The sequence below is a fragment of the Aythya marila genome, assembly GCF_965140915.1.
Source record: "Aythya marila genome assembly, chromosome: 1".
In the NCBI taxonomy this organism is placed as follows: domain Eukaryota; kingdom Metazoa; phylum Chordata; class Aves; order Anseriformes; family Anatidae; genus Aythya; species Aythya marila.
The window spans coordinates 174,424,624-174,447,502 of NC_139042.1; the positions used below are offsets into that span (position 1 = coordinate 174,424,624).

Below are 22,879 nucleotides of genomic sequence, written 5' to 3' on the forward strand. Positions count from 1 at the left end.
CCAGCACCCAAAAGAAGGAGCAGGCTGCTACCATCACTAGTGGAAAATCAGACCACAATTAGATTCTAAATGCTTATGCCAGATTAATTAAAATTTGTGGAATTTACTTATCCCCATCAGTGACATATTTTTTTACCTTTTTTATTTTTAAAATCCCATAAGGCTAAATTTTTCTCCATAGTAATTAGTCTCTGAAAATCCAAATCAGTTATAGAAACCCCCATTACACTACACACTGTGGTCACACCAAAAAGAAAGAGCCAAACTTGCCCCAGCAAGCTCAGTTAACCAAAAGAAACAATAGCATACAAAACAGTAGATGAGGCTAGAAGTACCAAAAAGCCAAGTAATTGTCCTACAGCCCTGCTTTTCTCTGTATTACCATTAAGATCAACTGAACTGCTCCTGAAAAGGCACACACACATAACACATTCACCAAACTGCACTGTGACAGTGACCACCATTTGATAATCTTTGGTAGTGGTGAAAGATGAGGGTGGTTTACTCTGCATTGATACAGCATATGTACCATCACCTTTACTTGCTTTTGCTCCGGGCCATACAGGTTGAGGTAAACAAAATTCTCTCCTGTTCAGATTCTGTCCTTTCATCTGGGAAGTTTTGCATTGAGGAGTAACTGGTAAACAATTCTTTCAGCTTGGAAATTTTGTGGAAATTAGATACTTGGTGGAAGTTTTGTACTGTACACACCCACTCATCTTCTGTTTTCTCTACAGCTGAGTGGCTTTAGATAAATAATCAATACTGTTCTGAAGCTACTGAGTTAGATGGTCACTCTTCTATTTTCTCTGCAGCTAAGAGGCTTTAGATAAATAATCAACACTTGTCTGAAGCTACTGAGTAAGATGGTCAGTCAGATAGAAGCAGGTAAACAGAGATTAACCATTTTTTAATTTGGATGATTTGAAGTTTGCAGATTTTCACTGCTGCGGTGGTTTTACCCTGCTGGGCAACTAAACCATACCACTCTCTCAATCCCTCTCCTCAAAGGAAAAGGGAAGAAAATACAATGGAAAAGGCTTAAGTGACTTAACAGGTATCATCACAGGCAAAACAGACTCAGCAGAGGGAGATTAATGTAATTTATTGCCTATCACTAGAAGACTAGAGCAGTGAGAAATTAAAAGCAAACTAAAAACACCTTCCTCCTATCCACCCTCCTCTACCTCCTCCCCCCCAAGCAGTGCAGAGGAATAGGTAATGGGGGCTGCAGTCAGTCCCTAAGGCTTCATCTGTGCCGCTCCTTCACAGACACTCTCTGCCCCTGCTCCAGGTGGGGTCCCTCCCATGGGATGCTGTCCTTCCTGAACTGAGCCTGCGGGGACTGCCCACAGGCAGCAGCTCTTCAAGAACTGCTCCCACATGGCTCCATACCACAGGGTCCATCCCCCGAGCAAACTGCTCCAGCACGGGTCTCCCACAGGTGGGGGGCAGCTCCCCCCAGACCCCCAGCTCCTGCATGGGCTCCTCTCCACGGGCTGCAGCTCCGGCCCGGGGCCTGCTCCTGTGGGGGCTCTCCATGGGCCACAGCCTCCTCCAGGCCACATCCACCTGCTCCACCAGGGGCTCCTCCATGGGCTGCAGTGTGGAGATCTGCTCCATGTGGGACCCATGGGCTGCAGGGGGACAGCCTGCTCCACCAGGGGCCTCTCCACAGACTGCAGGGGAACTGCTGCTGCGTGCCTGAAGCACCTCTTGCCTTCCTTCTGCACTGACCTTGGAGGCAGCAAGGCTGCTTCTCTTGCATTTTCTCACTCCCAGCTGCTGTTGTGCAGCAGATTTGTTTGGTTTTCTTTCTTTGATCCACTCTCCCAGAGGTCCAACCAGCATCACTCATCTCCAGACAGCAGGAGGTCCCTTTCGGATCTGGCTGGAGCTAGCTGTGATCTGACATGGGGCAACCTCTGGGCTCTGATCACGGAGGCCACCCTTGCAGCCCAGCCTGCTACCAAAACCTTACTACATAAACCCAATACAACTGCCCACCTCTGAATAGTTTGAAACTGAGTTTACTCCATCATACATGTACATGATTACATTCCTGGTTTGGGTGTTCAGTATGGAAAGATATAGTAAACATCCACGTTGAGTTTACGTGATCTTGCTGCCTCTATCTGATGGTAGCAAAGGAGACAAAATTGTCTAAAATATGTCATTATGACAAAGATGCATCCCAGCAATAAGTCCTTTTTTTTTTTTTTTTCTGGTCATATAGCAAAAAACAAAAACCACCTCTGTGCCTCTGTGTGACCCCCTACTCTGAGGCTGCTGTTCAGTTGCTTGGAATGCAACACTAGCTTAACAGCCAAAGTTTCAGTGAAGGGTAGCACTCAGCAACTACATTTTTTGAAACAACACTGTTGGTTTTTGTTTGTTTGTTTGTTTGTGTTGTGTTTTTTGTTTGTTTTCAGGCAGGAAACCAAATGTTTTTCTATAACATGAAATACAGCGGTCTTTTTATTTTTTCTTTTTTTTATTACCATTTTCTTCTAATGGCTTTGCTCAGCCATATTTTTAGAATATCCCTGGTCTTTTTTAAAGTTATCTGTTTATTAAATGGAATGGGAATGTCTCAGAAGTATTGAAGTTCAAAAGACAGATTAGAAGAAGCACCAGGTTCTCAAACTGAGTTTTCAGTTCATTATAAACTCCATAGCCTTAAGATACTTTCAACAATTTCACTTAAAAGACATTTTGAGGAAATAAGAATTATTTTATTGTTAAAAACACCTAATTCCGTTTCTCCAACTAGGTGATAGCATGTCTCTTCATGTAGTTATTAAATTAATGCCACAAGGAACTGTTGGATATGCAGAAAATAACAACTTACTTTTGAAAAAAGCCATTTTTCCTGGAAAACCATCTAGTCCTGAAGGTATCAAAAGATGAAGAATCCACCATTTCCTATGGCAGATTGATCCCAATGGTCATCAACAATATATATCTGACAATGAAGATTCTTACAGAGTACAGATAGAAACTTTTTCCCCACAAGGACGTCATTGGAACAGGTTACCCAGGGTGCTTGTGCTCTCTGTTCTTAGAGATTTTCAAGACCTGACAAGATAAAAACCTCAGCAAGCTGGTCAGAGCTCAGAGGTGACCCTGCTTTGAGAAGAAATTTGAATTAGTGACCTCCTGAGGTCCCTTCTAGCCTGAATTATCATGCAATCTTCCAACACTATAATCCTAACATTAATTTGCCTGTCTCCAGATTCCAGGCACTAGTCTTAATTAGGCTCTTCTGAGCTGACAGGCTTAGCTCTGCTGAATTATCTCTGCTGGAACTCTCACTCGCTTTCCCCCAAGGAACTAGAAAACAAGGTGCAACAGAGCTTTTAGTTTCCCTTCTCTGAGGCTTGAGGATCTGGCAAATCCATACCCAAGGAGTTTTCTACTCCTGGCTCTGCAGCTGAGATCTCCAGGCTCCTAAAATTCCTGTTGCTGAGCCTTCAGAAAAGCTCTAACTTGCATCAGTGAACAGCCCAGAGTCTAAGATGTTGTCCATTCTTTGTTCCCCACCAGGCACACTACCAGAAATCCTTTTGACTTTAAAAAAAAAAAAAAAAAAAAAAAAAAAAAAAAAAGGAAAAAAAAGAAAAAAGAAAAAAAAAAAAAAGACAATTTCCAGCTATCCCTATGCTCAACTGCAAGGAACTAATTTCAAAAATATTTGATTGTATTGTTTTGTTATTAAAGAAGATATCAAAGCTAAATAAGTCACAGAATTAAAAATAAAAGACTCTTCAGGACATGATAGGAAATCATGCCAACCCATGAAGTGCTTTCTTCTTATAGTAGAAATGGTAAGTTTTGTAATCAAAATGGCATAATTATTTCCATGGAATTATAATTATTCACGGGGAGTACAATTATATAAATTTCAGGTCCTTTTGTTAAGGATTACAACAGAATTCAAAACAAGAGTGGTTTTTTTTGTTTGTTTGTTTTTTTATTAGGAAGCTAGAAAATGATAATAGGAAAAGGGGAGAATATGAAGAAATGTTAGTATATTCTCTTTTTTATGGAGCAGAGATTCTTTACTGTTTTGGGGCAATTAGTCTAAGTAAGTTTAAATAAACGTTTAACAATATTTTTAAGAAGACAAGACGGCTGAAAAAGAAGGCTAGACAAAAAGTCTGTTCATTGTCATTATTCATGCTACCTGTGAAGTATATGACTTGTAGTGATCAAGCTCTTTAATCATTTGAACATGATTCACTTGAATGAAAATACTCAGTCATTTGAACTTCGGGGTGTATAATAATTACTTTCATATTGGAGGGTTTGAGATTAATTTGAAGAGAGAAATTGTTTCCATTCACATTTTTTATGTAGTTTGCCTTTAGTCTTGAAATAAGATATCCAAGATATCTCCCAACATAGTCAGAAAGCTTCACTCAAGAACTGTGAGAAAAAATGTGATTTTACTGAAAATGCATACTATAGTTAATACTTTGAACTACTTCATTTATTGCTCAGTTAATTTCTGCAGTTTCTGCTGACAATTCAATAAAGCATTCCATGCAGTAATTGCAAGGCAGATTTTCAGTATTAAGTTTTACATTCCAGTCATGGAGAAACAAGTAGAAACTGTTCTACATTATCCAGGATGAGATCAAAAGTGCCATAGAAACAGGACACACATAGATTTGCCAGAAAGCATGTTTTTTACTGGATCAAAAAGTGATCAGGAAAACCCCTAAGTTATGTAAGCATGAATCAGAATTAGTTCACTTCCTAATTCCCACACCATTTCAGTGGTTTGACCCAAAAAAAAAAAAAAAGCTTGTCACCCATCGAAGACATTTTAGCCCCAAGATCATAGTTCTGATGTCACCCCTGTGCTTACCTGACCATAAATATCTTCTTTCAATAAGCAGTGAGTTTCTCCTAGGTCAGAATGACATTTCTTCTTCCTGTTCTTCACTTGTAGGTTTACAACATGCAAAAGACAAGAAAAAGATCTGAGGGGAAAGAGTTGGAATATGACTATTATCTAGGGGCAAGATTCTGACCTTAGTCTTTCACCGTCTGTTCAAATGCTTTCCAGGATACAGCAGACAAACCCGATTTCATATAGGAAATGCTAATCATTGTCAAACCAGACAGAAAATATAACAATTTTTGCTTTTGGTCAGTGAGTTACCATGGATATCCCTGGAAAACTTTGTGCTTCGTAGCGCAATAATACTACACCATTGACACCACAATTCAATTAGGAAATGATATCAGAAGAAAGAGTAAGTACCTTGGGCATGCCATCTGACCACTATACCCTACACCATCTCCTCCCCACCAAATAAAATAAAATAAAATAAATATTAATAGCTTGCCCTTAATTGCTTAAAGATTAATATGGTAAAAAGATCAATATTGTAAACAAGAAAATAATCTTCACTGTGTAGAGAATCAGAACACTGTTTGGCCATGTTAATTTGTAAAGGGTTGGACTTTAGATAAGTTATAAAACAAACAAAAAAGACAGTGGTTAAACCAGGAACAAGAATGATGTGTTTCATTTCTCCTTCCGTTATATATTCCTAAATGTCAACTTTAGCATTTCCTCTTGTTCTAGAACTGAAAGCTACAGAATCTTGAATTCTTTTTGCTCCCTTTCTCCTGATGAGAGAAGTACCTTGCTTATCAAAATTTCAGAGTTTCTACAAAATCCTACTTTTTCAGTCTATTCCATCAGTATTGTTAAGACATGAGAGATGGTTTTGGCAGCAATCTTAAAAAAAAAAAAAAAAAAAAAAAAACACATAGCTTTATACATGGGGAAATCAAAGCTGTGCAGTGCAAAAGTGTAAAAGATTTTGAACTTGGAACTCAGCATAGAGTTTATATATATATATATATATATATTTATATATTTATATATAAATAAATTTTTATATATATATAAATAAATAAATAAATAAAAGTAAAAAGATAGTCCAAAACAGGTTTAAGAACTGATATTCAAGGAAATGTGGTCCAAAAAGGAGAGACAGGTTAGCACAAGTAATGAGAAGTTAAATCTATGAGGGAATTAAGATGGTGGAGGTCATTATTTCCGAAGTTCAGACAAACGATTCGGTGAGTTAGCACCCCTGGTGAACAAATTTCTTTGGTAGGTGGTTCTGCTCTTCCCTGTGTCTCTGGTATTGTGATGATCAGTGCAAAGGCCGCATGGCTACTCAGCTATTGAGACGTGCTCAGTCTTCCCCTCCTCCAAACTGGGAGCAAGGCAGAGGACAAGGCAGGGCCAAGATGGTCTATTTTCATAGACTCAGGATTGCCAGAGGAAAAACAGCAGAGTAATGTCTGTCAGTGATCTTACGCAGCCCTTTCTTCACAAAAAATATTGTGTAATTATGACAGCAAAAATGAAGGCTACAGCAAGTCAAACCATTCTACATGATCACATACTTCTCATCTTGTTACAACCAGTACAGAAACACCTTTTTTGCTTGACTGCAAGAATTAAGTTCTATCTCCTTGAATTTACACCATATGAACTCCCTGAAACCAATGTGGTTTCTGAGTCATCTTACGTTCTAATTGCTCTCAATCAAGAGGTAGTAGACAAGCAGAGCTAGACTGATTCATTACTCAAATTTGAGGAATGTCTGAATTAGAGCAACCAATAAAATGCTTAACTCTAATGACTGTTATTTACTCTCCTCACTCTCACCAATCATGGGAGCAGGAATAAAATCTGAATACTAGTTCTCAGCTTATATGAATCATGCATTCTTACAATGTTCAGACTTTTTTTTTTCTCTACCTGTCTCTTTGGCATGCTAGTGTAAAAACAGCTGTTTGGAAAGGAAGGGGAGGAAAGGGAGTAGAAAAGCCTTACTTTTCAAACCCGAAGATTTCATTTTCCCTACCCACAAGTTGGACTCTGAAACCTTTATTCACCCTGAATGGTCTTAAGTAGTCATAGCTATTTCAGTGAGTCTTCAAGAAGAAATCCCTGTGTCTGCTTAGGTTTCTGAAACTGGCCCAGCATGGAAAATTCTTGTGTGGAAACTAAGTCAGTAGGCTGGATCTCATCATGTATCAATAAGCCTGGCAATTCATTTATGATTTTACAGATGTTTCCCAGTTGTGTCATACATACCATTTAAACATTGATTTACAGCTTCAACTCAAAATTAAGTCTATGGATACAAATCAAGATCTTCACCTAAATGGTTTTTATTTTCAGTATGGATTTTGAAGATGCCAAACTGTTTGTCCAGAAAGCACAGATTTAGGAAAAACACATTATTTAAATACTACCATTATTTAAAATGGTGTGGTCTAAATTTAATATATATATATATATATATATTTCAGATCCTTAATCATAACAAAGGGTCATATGCATTACCTAGGAATCACCCTTAGAACTATCAGACAGAAAAACTTTAGGTATCTTTAACAAGTTTATTTTAAGCCCATTCTTGGATTGCAAGAGCTGGAGATATTAAGTATAGATGATGGAGTTTTACATATGTTTCAATAACAATTTCATTTTAGTCATTTAAACTATATCTATACTTGCAGTTAAGGTTGATCTTATGGCCACAAGCCTCCTATGTTTTAAACTTGTGCCCAAACACACATTTATTTCAACATTAGAATTTTCACTGAGTTCCAAAGAATTCAATACATTACTGCCACTTACCCCTTATTCAGCATTTTCGCAGGATATCTTGAGTCTACTCATTAAGTATGTGGCCTTAGCAGAAAATTTCATCCAGAGGCAAACATACAGTTCTCCATTTTTGTCTTTCAGATTGGTCACTTTCATTTTTCCACCCAATTATTGGAAAGAAAATACATCACTCTCATTTTTCTTAATAAAGGATTTGTCAATATTTGGCTAAATTTGTATAAAGTCTCACTCCTTTTACTAAAGTATTTTTGGAATAATTTTCCATTTTCAGTTGTAAAACAATTTTATTCCTACTAGACGTAATCAGTTTCCCAAGACGATTACAACGTTTGTTCAGACAGGGAAATTTGGAGTGTACTGTTTGCATCTATACTTCCAAAAGTATAGTGTATATTGCACGTACACTACATTTTTAGTTCTTCATTTACTTCTTTCTCTGAACTTATCATGAGAAAATCAAAATTTTCTCATGATCTCACAGGTCTGTGAGATAGATTGTAAGAAATAAAAGCTATTTTATCTTAGAATTTTGCACTTTTACCCTTTCCACGAGATTTATTTCTTATATGATAATAAAGTAACCCAACCTTCCAACCAAAAATAAAACCCAAAGACATAAGAGATCGAGATCGTTAGTTTTATAGGGGAAGTGCTTAGAGTCATTGTGGATAACTGCCAGATGCATGTAGAAGTCTGCAAAAAGGCAAGAAAAAAATGTAGGAGGCAGACACTATAATGTAAATAGGGAAAGAGCAGTGAGATGTGAGGCAGAAAACTGCACTGCTTTGTGATCCCCATCTCCCATTTCAGAAAAATACTGACATTGTTCAACAAGGTTTTCTACCTACAGACAAGGACATAAGCTTTTGTCAGTGTCAGATAGGTTTGCAATTTCTTCCTATTCAATAAAATAAAGTACATAATACAATGGCAATGTTAGGTAATAACCCAGATCGGTGAGGAATTCTGGTGTCTCACATCACAAAAGCAAAGTGTTAGAGTTTGAATATCACAACATCAAATATCACAGAATATCTACTGCTATTCTGAAGCAAAATTTGCAGTGGGGAAAAAAAAAAAAAAAAAAAAAAAGTGACTCAAGGTAAATAATTCTTTGGCAAAATATTCTGGCTAAATTTGCTTGGAGCACATCTATGTCAGCCAAGAGAAAGAAAACACTTCAACCACCAGGTCAAATGTTACCTTAGAACAAATACAGACACGCTTAGGGAAAATAAATAAATAAATAAATATTGAGAGAGAGAGAGAAAATAGTCTTTTGCGCAACAGGTAACTTCTTAAGATTTTACTGGGTGTGTAGGACCAAAAGAAGGTCAGCCAATTGACCAAACATGGTGCAACAGCAAAAAAAATTCCCACTATCATGCTAAAAGAAACCTAGTACTTATTGTTTTAATCAGTGAGGAAATTAAAATTATTGGATTATCAGAATTAAAAATAGAAAACCTTTTAAAGAAAAATTTACACATATTATAGGTATATTTCTAGATCCAAAAATGATAGTTTAATAACACCCCCAAACGGAAAGGGGCCAGATTGTTTTTTCATTGTTTGGAATTTTAAAACTGGAAAACAATCTTGCTGTGATAAGCCATGTCCATCAAGGAGGGGAAAAAAAATCCAGAGCACCTCCATGATGGGAAAAGAAGAAAGAAATCATAGATTGTATCAGAAAAACACAGGAGAAGTTACCTTCACTTTGTGTTGTGTAACTTCTGTTCTGCTTCTCTCTTCCTATCAACAATACCGTTTTCTGCTTTATATTCTTCATATATCACCTTTATTAATAAATTCTTTTTAAAGTAATCATTAATTACTGATTAGTCATGTTTGCATAAGATCTCTTCAATGAATCTCTTGCTTGCTAATTTCTCTTTCTTCGTAATTGCCATGATTTATAAAAATTTTGATTACCTGCTTCTTGTACATTTGTTTCCTCATAATTAGAAATTTACCTTAATGCAAAACTTGTCTCAACCATAATGTGACAATATGCCCCATCCTACCTCAAGTAACCATGAGAGACAACAAATATGATTTCTTCAGTTGAAATGATTTATGGATGTGGATATCTTTCATCTGGAAGTTGTCATAACACTGCACATTAGGCTGGCAGTTCTGAGATATCAGTGTAACAATCTTTCAACTACGTCAAAACCAAACTGTAAACTGAACCTTAATTAAGAACTAGCTAAAAATTTCCATTTACTTTTGGAATTTTTGAAATTAAAAATTCAGCACTTGTTCAAATATTTACATTCTATTTAAAGCATATTTGTAAAAAGTATAAAATTTAAAAGAAAAATCTTCGTTATGAGTTTACAGACAGTTTTGTTTCTGAAATTCAGCATGTTCATTTTAGAAGTATACTTTAATATTCCAGGGTTCTTCTAAACCATTCTAAAAAAACTAATTAAAAGTTTTAAAACTAAGTTTTATAAGTGCATAGGTTTAAAGGGCAAAGGAAAAGAAAATTCAGATTAATTTTTCTGCTATCAGAACATTTAATGATATTCAGATACTCTTTAACTCTGGAAGAAAAAATGTCTCTCCAAATGTTTTAAAGTGCTAGTGAGAGCAGAAACCCAAATGCAAAAACATTCTGAAGTCCTAAATAACACTCACAGAGAACAAAATAACTAACTTCTTGCTTATATTAGCTAGTTGGAATGCAAAGTCAGTAAGTCTTCTTCCAGGAGAAAATTGTCATTTATGGAGCAAAATTTGATGATTAAACCTATATATTAGACACCAGCCTAAGCTATCATTTCATTACAGTTCCCCTAAAAAAAATTAAAAAAAAATAAAATTAAAAAAAAAAAAAAAACAGGTTTGTCAGCATTCCAGTACAAGAGCTCCATAGAGAAAACAATCAAGGCACTGACTCATGTGGCACCTCCACACATGACAGTATTTAAACAGACAAGAAACAGACAAGTTCATGAACTTATGAGACCACAGGAAGAAAAAACAAACAAACAAACAAACAATGTACTCATCAAAAAAGACCTATTGAGAAGTGAACATAAATCAACCTACTGATTCTGTGTCTGACCACTCTTGTCTGACTTCATCTGTACTTCTATCTTCTTTACATCTGTCTGATTAGGTGTTCCACAAGGGCAATAGAAAAGGAAACACGTGAAGCTTAACTACATTAAAATATCATGTCATATTGAATTTAACACTGGAGCAGTGCAAGATATATTTAATATTACTTTATAACAGTTTTAAAATTGGACTGTTTCAAAGGATGAGTTAATGCAAAGTTATTATCTATCTTCAAGAGGAAGAAAGTGCACTTACTTTTCAAAAATTATTTCCTCAAGATAGATCTCTGAAGTGATTTAGGTGCATGCAGTCCTTTAGTAAGATTCTCTTCCAAATCTGCTAAGGACTTTGAAAATCTTCCCCTAACATTTAGCAAACAGAATTTGAACAACCTTTCTTACTGCATTCTTCTTTAGGTCAGATTTTTTAACCTCTGCAGTCACCTCCTTGCCTTACAAGGGCTTCAGAGTTAAGAGCAGCCAGACTCCACTCTCTGGCCACATGTGTAGTCAGTCAAGAAAATCTTCAGGTCTAAGAGTCCAAGAAACAAGTCCCTTCTCCGTATTGTCCTCCCACATAAAAATATAAATAAATAAATAAATAAATAAATGAAAAATTTGTTGTCTGCTGTCTGTAGAGACCAAGTCACAATTACAAACTCTAGGTTGTTCTTCCTCAACCTTTCCCTGCCTCTTTGCTACTCTTGTCTTCTGAGAAAGTCTGTAGGAAGAACAAGATGTAAATGACATTTTAATTGCTGTCTCTCACTATAAAATTTCACAGGGGAAGCAGCAGAAATGATAGTGACTATGACAAACTAATAAGGGTGAGGATACAAGCTGCTGGCATTTCAGCTAGGGAATCTGTGAAAAATCTGTTTTATTCTGATACCATCGGCAATAAGAGATTACTTTTCCTTTAGCTCTGCTTAGAAATAGCCTAAGACTTCCTGCTGCCAAATCTTTAAGCTACAGCGTGAAAAAAATCACATAGCTAGTGAGCCAACTTCTCTCCTAAGGCAAACGGCACACATTAACCTCAATGAGGTTTTGCATGTGAGAATTAAAGTTGTGTTTTTACAGTGGAAAATTCCACTAACCTTGCATATTCAAAAGTGATTGTGCAGGCATAGCAATGGCATAACAGTGGGGGGAATGTTAAACAGATAAGGGGATGGAGAAGGTCCCACTGTTCCAAAATAAGGAGGATGGCTAAGGAAAACAAGACAAGCAGTTGCAGAATCAGCAAAATCAAAACATCACAGGCCCCTCCAGTCATGAGACAAGAAGAAAAAAAAAAGGGGGGGGGGGGGGGAGGGGAAAGGAGAAATTTAAGGTTGGTCAAATAAATGTGTACATATATGGTATGGTAGTAACAAGCATCGAGTAGGTTGTTAACCTGTAGTACTCAGCCAGTGAGGAAACAAGGGAGGAATCACACGTCGGGTAATAGGAGATATAAGGTTATGATACACTTCTGGTGCACATTCCTGCTTGCAGGACTCCTGCCATTGCAATCACAGATAAAAATGCTGCTTCACTGAGATCCCCTCCTGAGCCTGTGTTATTGGCTGCAGATTGTTTCTCACGTGCACAGCTAGGCTAACGGAGAGGGAAATGCAGGTTCTCTTACCAAATTCTTAATAACTCTGTGGCACGGCTGATGCACACACTCTTGAAAGGCCTGTGGCCTCCAAGGGTTTTATAACTTTATCCTACAAGGTTCAAATCACCCCCATCCCCAAATCTGGTAAACATTCATTAAAATAAGAGTGAAGAGTGACAGCATGTCCTCCAGGATTTACTGGTCTTCTTGCTTCCAGCAACAGGTTTACCCTCCTTAAGGAAGGGTATGGCTTTTTGGCTTTTCACCCCCTTTAGAGGAGATGAAGAAAAGATTCTATTCATTTTGCTTTATTGTATCACATCTTTGATCATTTTATATTTTGTAATTAAACAAATGGATTGCAACAGACATAACATTTGATATCTTCTCAGGAGTTTGAAATGTTTTCCATGTATTGATTTTTATTAACAACTGTCCTCTAACCATCATCAGGAGATGGTTAGAGGACAGTTGTTAATAAAAATCCAGTCTTAACTACTCAGATAATAAGAAAGGCTCAGCAAGGCAATTTCTTGGAAATATTTAGGATCTACTTCACTTTATAACAATCTGTGAGAAGCAGTTCTGTGTGACAAATCTGTAAAAATTTCTTGCGATTGAATTTTCTTTTTCCCTACTTATATTTTTATTTATTATAATCACTATTGAAAATCTTTGTTAAAAAATACAAATCATTGCTTACAATTTTTACACTAAGTATTTATACACCCCTTGATTCATACTGGAGTTATTCTCAATAACTTTCTGATTAACTGTAAGAAAAGCTTTATAGTGGCGGTTCACAACACAACTGACCAGACACAACTGTTTCGAGTGATGAAGACACGACAGAACAAAAATCTTTGGAAACAAGCAAACAGTCAAACAACAACAAGAACAACAACAGAGCAAAGCAAACCATAATTAAATAAATAAATAATGACCCTCCTTTCAAGGGGAAAGCTCTAGGAGGTAATGAAACTCCCCAAACAACACAAGTCTGCAATGGCTCTATCATATTCTACATTTTTTTGTCTGTGATTGATTTCTTGAAGTATAGCACAGTGAAAGTGTTGGTTGTGTCCAAAATCACAGGTGGTAATTCATTCTGACCCAGCCATAAATAACATCTGCATGCAGAAGAGTGAAGAAAACAGAGAAAAGTGGGGGGAGGCCCTGCTGCAGCTGTAGCTACAATGGTGCCAGCAAAGGGAGAAGGACTGGGTAGGGATGGTGAGGAGGTGCCCCACATTTGAGACTGCAGGGAGCCATGCAGTGCCAGCAGAGGTCTAGAAGGAACCAGGGCTGGCTTCAGAACCCACCTCCCTGTGGACCTAGCACGGCCCCTGGCCCAGGTCCACCCGCTGGACACATCACCCTGCACCTCCCCAGCAAAAACCTCCTGGTGGCCATCCAGCCAACACACCCCGCAAGCTCTCTTGCCTCTGATAGGCAAGTAGGCACCTCAGAGGGACCAGTGGTCATGGCTGTGCATTTCAGATGTGACCCTGCTGTGTTATGGGTAAATGTGCTGGCAGAAGGCAGTGAAAGAAGCTGTGTCTCCCACAGGAGGACAAGGTTTGTAAAGGTCAGACAAAAAGAAATTGAAACCATGTTGGGGAATGCTGTGAGATGAAAAAAAAAAAAAAAAAAAAAAAGCAAAACTTTGCCTTTTGGCAGGGGACTAAGTCCCAGCATAAAAATCCTCATACTCTCAAAAACTACCATCTGAACCTGTAAAAAATCTCTTATTTGCCATAAAAGAGAGCATAAAAATAGGCCCAAGGCAAAAAATAAAAACATTTAAAAATATAAAAAAATCTAAAAATCACAGTCCACAAGAACAGATGTTCCACAATAAACTCTGCAAGTCTTGACAAAGAAATGTTGGAAGATGATGCAAGAATTGGAATGAATTATCAGCTTTGCAAGAGACTGCAGATGCCATTTCAACATGCAGAGAAAAGACAATAAGACTGATGAAGTCTCCCTAAGGTCAGAGATTAATGGACAAGAGATGAAATTGGAAATAACAGAGGAATATGCCAATGTGTTGAAAGTACATGAAGCATGTATTCATTTAACATGTCCAAGCCAGCATAGCACAAGGACCAGTCATTTCAACACCAAAAGATCAGTGAAAAAAATCAGGTCTTAAGAAGTGTGACTCATTAACATGCCACAGAAAAAGGAAGCGCCCTGTAATTGTCTTAGTCTGGATGACAAGGTCTTATTTCCATCAAAGACAAGAGCCAGAGAAGCGTAGTGGACCAGCCAGACTAGGAAAGAGCTTGAAGATGTCTTGTAGAAGGCTGCAAAGGTCTCACAGGAATAGATCTGGAAAGGTCCTGTCTATGCCCCTGAGAAAGTATCCCGCAGCCTAAAGCCACAAGGAAAGCTGCAAAGATTCCTGCTTTCATAAGCAGGAACACAGCATGGAGGGAGACATACTCTTTTAAGTGAATTGCTATCACATTTTTTACATTATCACGTATCCTTCATTGACAAAATAAAAATAAAATAAAATTAAAATAAGATACAATAAATACAATAAAAACATAAGGTTGGGCCCCTAAGTACTCTGATTTATACCTGCTAGTTACTTCAGGCAGCCCAAAAAGTTACATGCTTATAGTATCTCCCCCTGTTCTCCACGAACATCCAGGCATAAATGGTATGGCAAAAGTGGTTCCAAAACTATTTCAAAGGAAGGCATCCACTACCTGATAAACTCAGCAGGACTGAACAAGTCAAAACCAGAGGCAGAGGAATAACTACTTTCTGGCTCCTGATTGAGCTCAGATTTGATTTAAATGTCACGTTGTTCAAACCATTCAGGAAGATGGTTCAGGAATGTTTGAAGGTATTATTACAGGCCTTTGAGACAAAATGTGCAGTGCCCTTGGAAGTTACTCACCCCAGGAAGTCAAGAAGCAGCTGAGCAATGTCATCACACATTTTGGACACAAGCACCTAAATTCCGCCTAGTCACTTACTGGAATTAAGTCTGATCAAATACACAGAAAAGGAACATTTTCAGCTTTCAACAAAGACAGAAATGCTGGGACAGATGATCAATGTCCATGCTTTTTCCATGCCTGATACATCAGCTTGGGTCTGATGGGTGGGTTAAGAAAACAATAGATCATACTTGTTTTCATTCAGCACCTCCTTTGGGAAACACTGTCTGCATCTCAGATGAATAGCAAATGCAGTCTGTGGAAATTCCTCAGCCCTGTATCTATTTCCCTGCTGTTCAGACCGGGGACCTGACAGAAACAAAGCTTTGGAAGGTGGAAAGGAAAATGTTGACTTTCCTGTCCTCAATTTCATCCAAGGTCAGCCCAGAGCTGGAAGTGTACCAAACCTAAGATCTTGAAAGGTCTCCCACATCCAAGTGTTTTGACAGTTACTGTCTGTGTCTCAGACTATGGTCTGAGTTGGTTCAACTCCAGGTGTTTCACCAAAAACCACAAGTTTTCTCTGTATTTGTATTCTAAACAGCCCAATGTGCTAAAGTTTACATAGATGACATTTTGATCTGACTATGTATTTATATAGCAAAAAGCATGACAGATGGCTCTGAACAACTTAGGAAAAAGCTCTGGCTGATGGTTTAATGCTAAATAAACAAAACAAGAAGTTAAGTTCATACAGGTGAAAGAGGAGAGGAAAAGTTAATAAATGAAGATGTGCATAGAGGGGCTGTTGTCCCAAGAACACTGGAAGGAAAAAAGTTTCCCTGGAATGTTGAAGTACCTCAGGAAAATGCATCTAGTTGGGCTGCCTCAGTCAACAGCCTGCAAGGGCTACAGGAAGAAAATATCCTAAGAGCATGGGAAGTCATGGCCAAATGCTTGAGACATGTTACAGACTCCAGCAAGAGATGAACATCAAGATACTCACACGGAAAAGAAGGGACTGCTTGAGTCAGGTGTGTAGAGACCTTGTATGTTTATTATGGGAAGCATAACCACAAGCAAGGCTCAGGATGACAGTAACAAGTCACACAGCTTATAGGCTGGAGCTGGCTCATGTCCTGCTGCTCTGGAACCTGAGCACACTGCATCCTGCAGCATCCTGCAGTACAGCACTTAGGTACGGCAGGCAGTGCCAGCACTGCTTTTTAAACAGAACAGCCCTAAAGTGCATAACAGTGTGACACTGGTAAAATATTATCCTCATTTTGAACATGGACTGTAGATGTCACTGTGCTATAGGAAGACATGCATTAGCAGTAATTACCCAATGCAGTACTATTAGGACACCAGTTTATACAATCCATCCATCTGAATTTCCAGACTGCAGAGGGGCACTCTTCGTTCCTCCCATGGAAAGCGGGCCGCTGCCCAGCTGAGCCTGCAAAAGCAGCAGAGCCAGCAGGAGAGCAAACCAGACAGAGGCAGACTTCAGACACACTGCAGGGGCTGGGAACCCGCCTTCCCTTTTGGCAGTTAAGCAGCAATGCTGCTGGTTAGTATCTAAAGCTCTCGACTAAAACATGTTGCTGCTGGGGATTTAATTAATAGATATACTATAAACAGTGCACTCTACTGGATGCCTCAGAGAACTTACTGTCCAAGCAGCCTGATTTCCCCTAACTCTGACACCAAACAGATCAGGAAAGAAAAGATGGATTTGTGTTCTGGAGCACAGATCTAACATAAGTCTCCTCTGCATTCAGATTGATACATAACAGCAGCTCAAAGCTTTCATACATTCAGGTGCCAGCAGCAATGAAGTCACAGTCAGCCAGGTCTGGGGTGCTGTCTCTATGCATACAGCATCCCACAAGGTTTCCAGTCTGTATTGGAGCTTCCTGCAGCACTATAATTGCTCTTAGTAGGCTGTCCCAGGTCTGCCTTCAGGCCCTACAGAACTCCAGAGTTGGGTATCCAGGGAGGGCATGCACAGGAATTCCTCAAGCCAGAATCACTGTGTGCCCACTTGGTATATCTCTGGCATTGCTAGAAGCTGTGGGACAGTTTGCAGCCTTGACACTCATCACTGACACATGCTGCTGCTGCACTCTTGTCCTGGATGGAAAAGGGTAACCAGCTTGTGCCTGAACAATTGGTCATGTAGCTTTTGCCCCATGAACTTCTGGTGCTGGCACATGAACCCCATTTTCCTCTGGACTCCTGCTGTGCTGGGAAAACACAGTGTGGTAAAACTTCCCTCATCGCAGATCTTTTTAATGTCCTCCTCTTCTCCCACGTCTGTGTAGAAAACAGATGCCTTATTCCCCACTGTTCTTAATGTCATGCAGGACATCCAGGGCAACATCTCTAACAGCTGTGACGCTGCTGCTGTTTTTCAGTTCCTAATAACAGCTGGGTTCAGATGAGCCTGTCTGTATTTACTTCAGAACAGGAAAGTACAGATGCCAGGAAGGCCAGTGGATTTAGCTGGACATGTTGGGTGGCAGAGCTGTCAGGTGCATGCTGCAATGCATTCCTTGGGTGGAAGGTCCCAGGGCTGAAATATGGAAGAGGAGAAAAGGTAGAATGGAGTAATGGTAGTTGATGTTGGACTTGATTTCCACTGGGAACTTGTTCAGCTGAATGTGTTCAAGCACTGTATGATGACGCTTGGGCATTGTGAGTCCAGTTCTTCTCTTGTGGATGTCAATTTGGAAAAATGCATCTTAATTTTGTTTTGTACTTGTGTGACAAGACAACAAGAACTGGAGCGTCAAGATCTTGTTTGTCCTAAATCAACATTGTCAGTTTTTAACCTATATTGGTTTTCACCCACTTCCTGCCCTGTGCCAGCCCAACAGCAGTAGCCCAAAACACAGAAGGAAACACATAACAGAAGCAAAATAAACCTGTCCTGCTAATCTGCTGTTGGTACTCAGCCTGACTGAAACTAGCAGTATGTCTGTGTTAGTGTGCTACAGCCATTCCTGTGGCTGTATGTAGTTACAGCGCAAACAAAAGGCATTAGTATTATAGGTGTGGTACCAACCTGCTTTTATGGACACTGTGTTTCGTGTTTTAGTCACATACAGAGACCTGTAGGCATTTTTAATGTAGATTTGGTATGAGGATATTGGGAAAGCAGGAAAAAGAAACTTTTCTACGGAAATAGAGCTTTCGGGATTTTTTTTTTTTTTTGACAACTCTACCAGTACATTTGTATCTGTTTCTTAATGGCACTGCATTGGCTGACAGTAATCTTGAATAGTTCGTTAACAGTTTTCTGTCCTGCTATTGACTTGTCATAGTGTAATTGTAGTACTGAATGTGTGGTCTCCAAAGGGTCCCACTGTGGAGAGAAAAAAACAGAAGTGTCACCCATCCATCTTGATAGTAATTGTGAGCAGAAGGCTGCACAGAGTCACACAGTCTGGGTTTGTTTCCTCTGACTCACGGCTGCCTCTGGGAACTCTGAGCAAAGGCAGCTGCTGAGCAGTCTTTTAAGCTGCTTGGTTGCAGGTTGCTGATAATTGCCATCAGAGAGCCAAGGGATACAGAGCTTTTATGCAGAGTTCATATACAATATGTTTAGTGGCCCAAGGGGGAGATTTCTGCCCAGTGATTTTCTCTGCACATCTGCTCACTTACCTCTTTTCTGCATTCTTTTTTGCATACTTATTGTTGTTGCCAAGTCCTATTTCTCCTGAAAAAAAAAAAAAAAAAAAAAAAGGAATTGGAAATCTCAAGAATGTTGCAGAACCAGATCACTCTTTGATGCTGTGTCATTCAAGGAGAGAGAAAAAAAGAAAAATCAAAGGTAAAGCAATTTCTGATCCCAGATTCAGGAGTACTATGAAGACTGATAGCTCTGTACTGATAACAGTGTAAGGTGGGCTAGGGCTATTTGGAAACCTGGCATGGTGTCAGGCAACCCTCCATCCTTCTGAGACAGAACAGAAAACGTAGGGGTCATTCTTCTAACATAAGACCTGCTGTTTCACCACTGGTAAGATATTTGCTAGGAAACAGCTATGCTAACTAAAATACCAAGGGGTGGCAGGAGGGATAACCCCTGACAATGTCTTTTTCATTTCTCATATTATTACAAAGTTAATTCAATTTCCTCAATTAAATTTTTACTGACAAATTTTGCATTAAACATTATGGGTATAAAAGATAAACATATGCTACCCATGCAGCTCTAATCTTGGCTTCATTTTTAAGAAAAAAATTATCTCTGTGACAATGCAATCACTGTAAACTTTAATTGAGATATACCAAAGTACTGCTTGTTGGTCACATGTTGCCATTATACAATAACCTTTTACTCCTCCACAGGGATGTTTTAACTATGTTGACTAAAACAATACAGATTATAAGCTAAAATTTAAAGGCACTTCACACAAGTATTTCAATGAAAGGACATAAAATAAGATGCCCTTAGCTCCAAGAATATCGCATTCCCTTTTGCATGCTTAAAGGCACAGGAAAATTCAGCCCCAGAAAACTCCACCACAGAAGAATGTTTCAGCATGCTCAGAAATACAAGATGTGGCATTGGCAGTCTTAATTGCACACACAGATGAGTACCAGAGCACAGCACGCAGCTAAGTCAGTGTTGCCACCCAGGATATGTTAAATGGCATGTGAGAGTTAACCCAGGATATGTTAACTGGCGTGTGAGAGTGAGTTTACATCAGGTCACCATGGAGCACCTCAGTTCACAACTGAGGCAAACGAGATGGGACTTGCAGGAGTTTTTCTAGTTTCAGCTCATGGTGGGAAGGGAATCCAAGGATTTTCCACTGTGTCACTGGCAAAACAGACCCAAGAGGGCCTTGGATCATCCCTGAGAACACCACCTTGGGCATGCAGAGAGCAGAACAAGGGTTTGTCAGAACCCCTGAGGAAAGAGACTGGTTTGCCAGGTCAGACCCAAACATCCTCCAACTCCATGATGAGACATGGAGATATGAGTTGTAAAATGAGATGGGATCTATGGCTATGACATCATATCTAAAGCATAACGACAGACCAGAAGAGATTAAGTCATATAAAGAGAATGCCTCACTCAGTTATAAAAAACATCACTCAGATGTTAGACACAAAATAAGTTACCATATTAAATATACATTCTTGTGGGTTGAAGGACATTGATTTGGATCCAACCACAGGCAGCTGATCCTAGAGATGGGGCTCCTTTAAATCAACATTTCAATGACCTTTGCTAAGCTACAGTACCACAGAAGGCTGTACATATTCTTCCGACTAGCATTGCAAATGGCTAAACAATTTTAATGTTGATTTTCCCTCTAGTAAAGCAGTCAGTTTTAGATCCAAAAAAATAAACCTGACCTTTTCTTTCACACACTGGTAAGTAAAGAGATGATCTCCAGAGGGCTTCCTCCTAGCACTTGTATTTTTAAGCCCTGTCATGTGTAAGAGTTTGTTGCAGGCTTAAAGAAATTAAAGGGTGATATGTGCTGTCTTCCATCAATCCCTAGTAGTATTGTCAAGAAATTCAGAAATTCTGTTTTCAAACTGGAGCCTGAAAAATTAAATACTAAATTTCCATACTGACCTGCACTGTAACTGCCTCATATTAGAAGGGAACACTTATAAAATGACATCCAGCTGCCAGTGCCTTACATTTGCCTTCAGAAACCCTAAATCTCCAAAGTCATATTTGATGACAATTTGTTTTTAAATATTTATCTATTTGGAGTGCAAGTCTATCAGTTGTATCATCACACAGTATGATCAAGGCTGCTCAAGCTGAATCACATTAGATTTAAGTGATGTAGGCAATGCACAAAGCTTCACCAAAGGGTACAGCAGTATTAGCACATAGCAAGATAATTCATCTTCAATATAGATTTTATAATTGTGCATCACAACATGAAACTAATGGTTATTACTGCTGGTGTGACAACAGAAAATTTTAATAGAAAAGACACAGCCTCTGGATACCTGTAGAATAACAAATCCCAATAACAAACCAGTGACAAGTTACTTAAAAAGCTACTAAGCTTCATCAATGATTAGACATAGCTGTGTTCTTCTGTTACACACTTTAAGGTCTATATTCATCCTGAAAGCCTTTGTCTCCCAGGACTAGAATGACTTTGGTCTATAACTGACAAGTTCTGGCAGCTTGCACATCATGGAGATCACAGTGCTTTCCCTGGGACAGACAAGATCTGTATGCAGCCAGGGGACAACCTGGGTACCTCTGCATGTGGTAGTTCAAAAGAGTTGTCTCCTGGGGCAGCAAGTGAGGTCAAATCAGCAAACCTGCCTTGCATTCACCTAGTAAGCAGGCTGAAAATGAGGTATCACATGCTGCCTCTTCAGATGCTCTCTTTTACTTGAAAGCAGGAACATTTCTTTCCAAAACTGAGCAGATTGCATTCATAAAAGTGCACAGGATACTGCTGCTGCTTCAAGAATTCAAAAATTAGACTGTCCAGCTAAGATACATGAGACATACATGAGGCATCATTCAATTTTCTTCTTCCTTTTGGGGCCTGCTCTGTACCACTTCCATAGAGGCTGCTAATCTTGCAAGCTTAGATATATAAGTTGCCATTGCTCAAAAACAAAACAAAACAAAACAAAACAAAAAAAAAACCACAGACAAGCTAAGGGCTGACTGTTCTTGGAGCCAGCAGGAGCAAGTAGTACCAATCACTGGTGCTGTCAGTCTGTCAGCTGAGCACTGCCTCTGGAAGGAAAACAGTTCACAGGAAAATCATGTTGCTTCAGGGAAAGTTTTCTGTTAAAAATCTATTTTTCTTTTAAGCAAATATAAACTCTTCATGACCTTCACAACTCATTGTCAGTTGGACAACTAGAAAATAATCTGCAAGTTAGCTGAGCAGAAATTGCCTATGTTGTGGCTGTATACTGGTGACCAGAGTGACCAGATATTGTGGAGAGGTAATTAGCAGGGTTACTTGACTTTTTGGATGTGTAACTACTACAAGTGACGTTTGAACTGGGAAACTTCTCCTTTGTCATACTTAACAAAAACACCAGTGGCTGAAGACCACTTTGGCTTCCCAAAGATGGTACAGAAATAGCCCTCCCCCAAGCCTTTGTCATTGCAGTCTCATTTTCCATTTAAAAGCACACTATAGGTTTAGAAATTGAAGTTCATTTTCCATTGTCTTGTACTCTCCTCTGCAAGATTTTCTCAAATCCCAGCCATGCTTTTCCAGAAACAAGTGATGTGGATTCTGTATTTCTGCATTGCACAATAAGATTTCAGGCATCATTTTCTGAAGGGTAGTGATCTCAGCTGGCATGAGTTTAGCCTTTTTCCTGTACACATGAAAGAAAAAGCCAGCATTAGTGACCAAGATTTTGAGTGATGCTCACCCAGCTGAGCTCCCACAGACACCTCAATAAAACCTTTTGAAAGTGTGGCATGGGCAAAGTCTCTCTTCAGCAAATCCTGCTTGCCATCACCTGGAATCACATATTAAACATTGCTAACAAGTATGTCTTATATGACAAGATCTCCATTTGGTAAGAGGAAAGTTAATACATGAGACAAAGGTCAAACATTTAAAATCCAACTCGGTCAGAGTGAGACTCCTTCTATTCT

At 38.9% G+C, this 22,879-nt stretch overlaps 1 protein-coding gene across 24 annotated transcripts in view; it reads right to left on the reverse strand.

The window, feature by feature from the left end:
- Window positions 1-13,141: 13,141 nt before the first annotated feature.
- Window positions 13,142-22,879, reverse strand: part of LOC309879335 (uncharacterized protein) — a 60,025-nt gene continuing 50,287 nt past the window's right edge. For 14 of the 24 annotated variants that reach the window (XR_014317697.1, XR_014317698.1, XR_014317699.1 and 11 more), the window contains 3 exons: window positions 21,580-22,593; window positions 18,919-18,973; window positions 13,142-18,619 (listed from right to left, as the gene is read on the reverse strand). Coding sequence is in view for 4 of the 24 variants with exons in the window: in XM_082762928.1 (XP_082619054.1) it covers window positions 22,404-22,593 (190 nt within the window). In the remaining 20 variants the exon portion in view is untranslated. Of the gene's footprint in view, window positions 18,620-18,918; window positions 18,974-19,081; window positions 22,594-22,879 lie in introns of those variants that run through there. The other 10 variants (XR_014317712.1, XR_014317713.1, XR_014317714.1 and 7 more) reach the window with 3 other exon arrangements.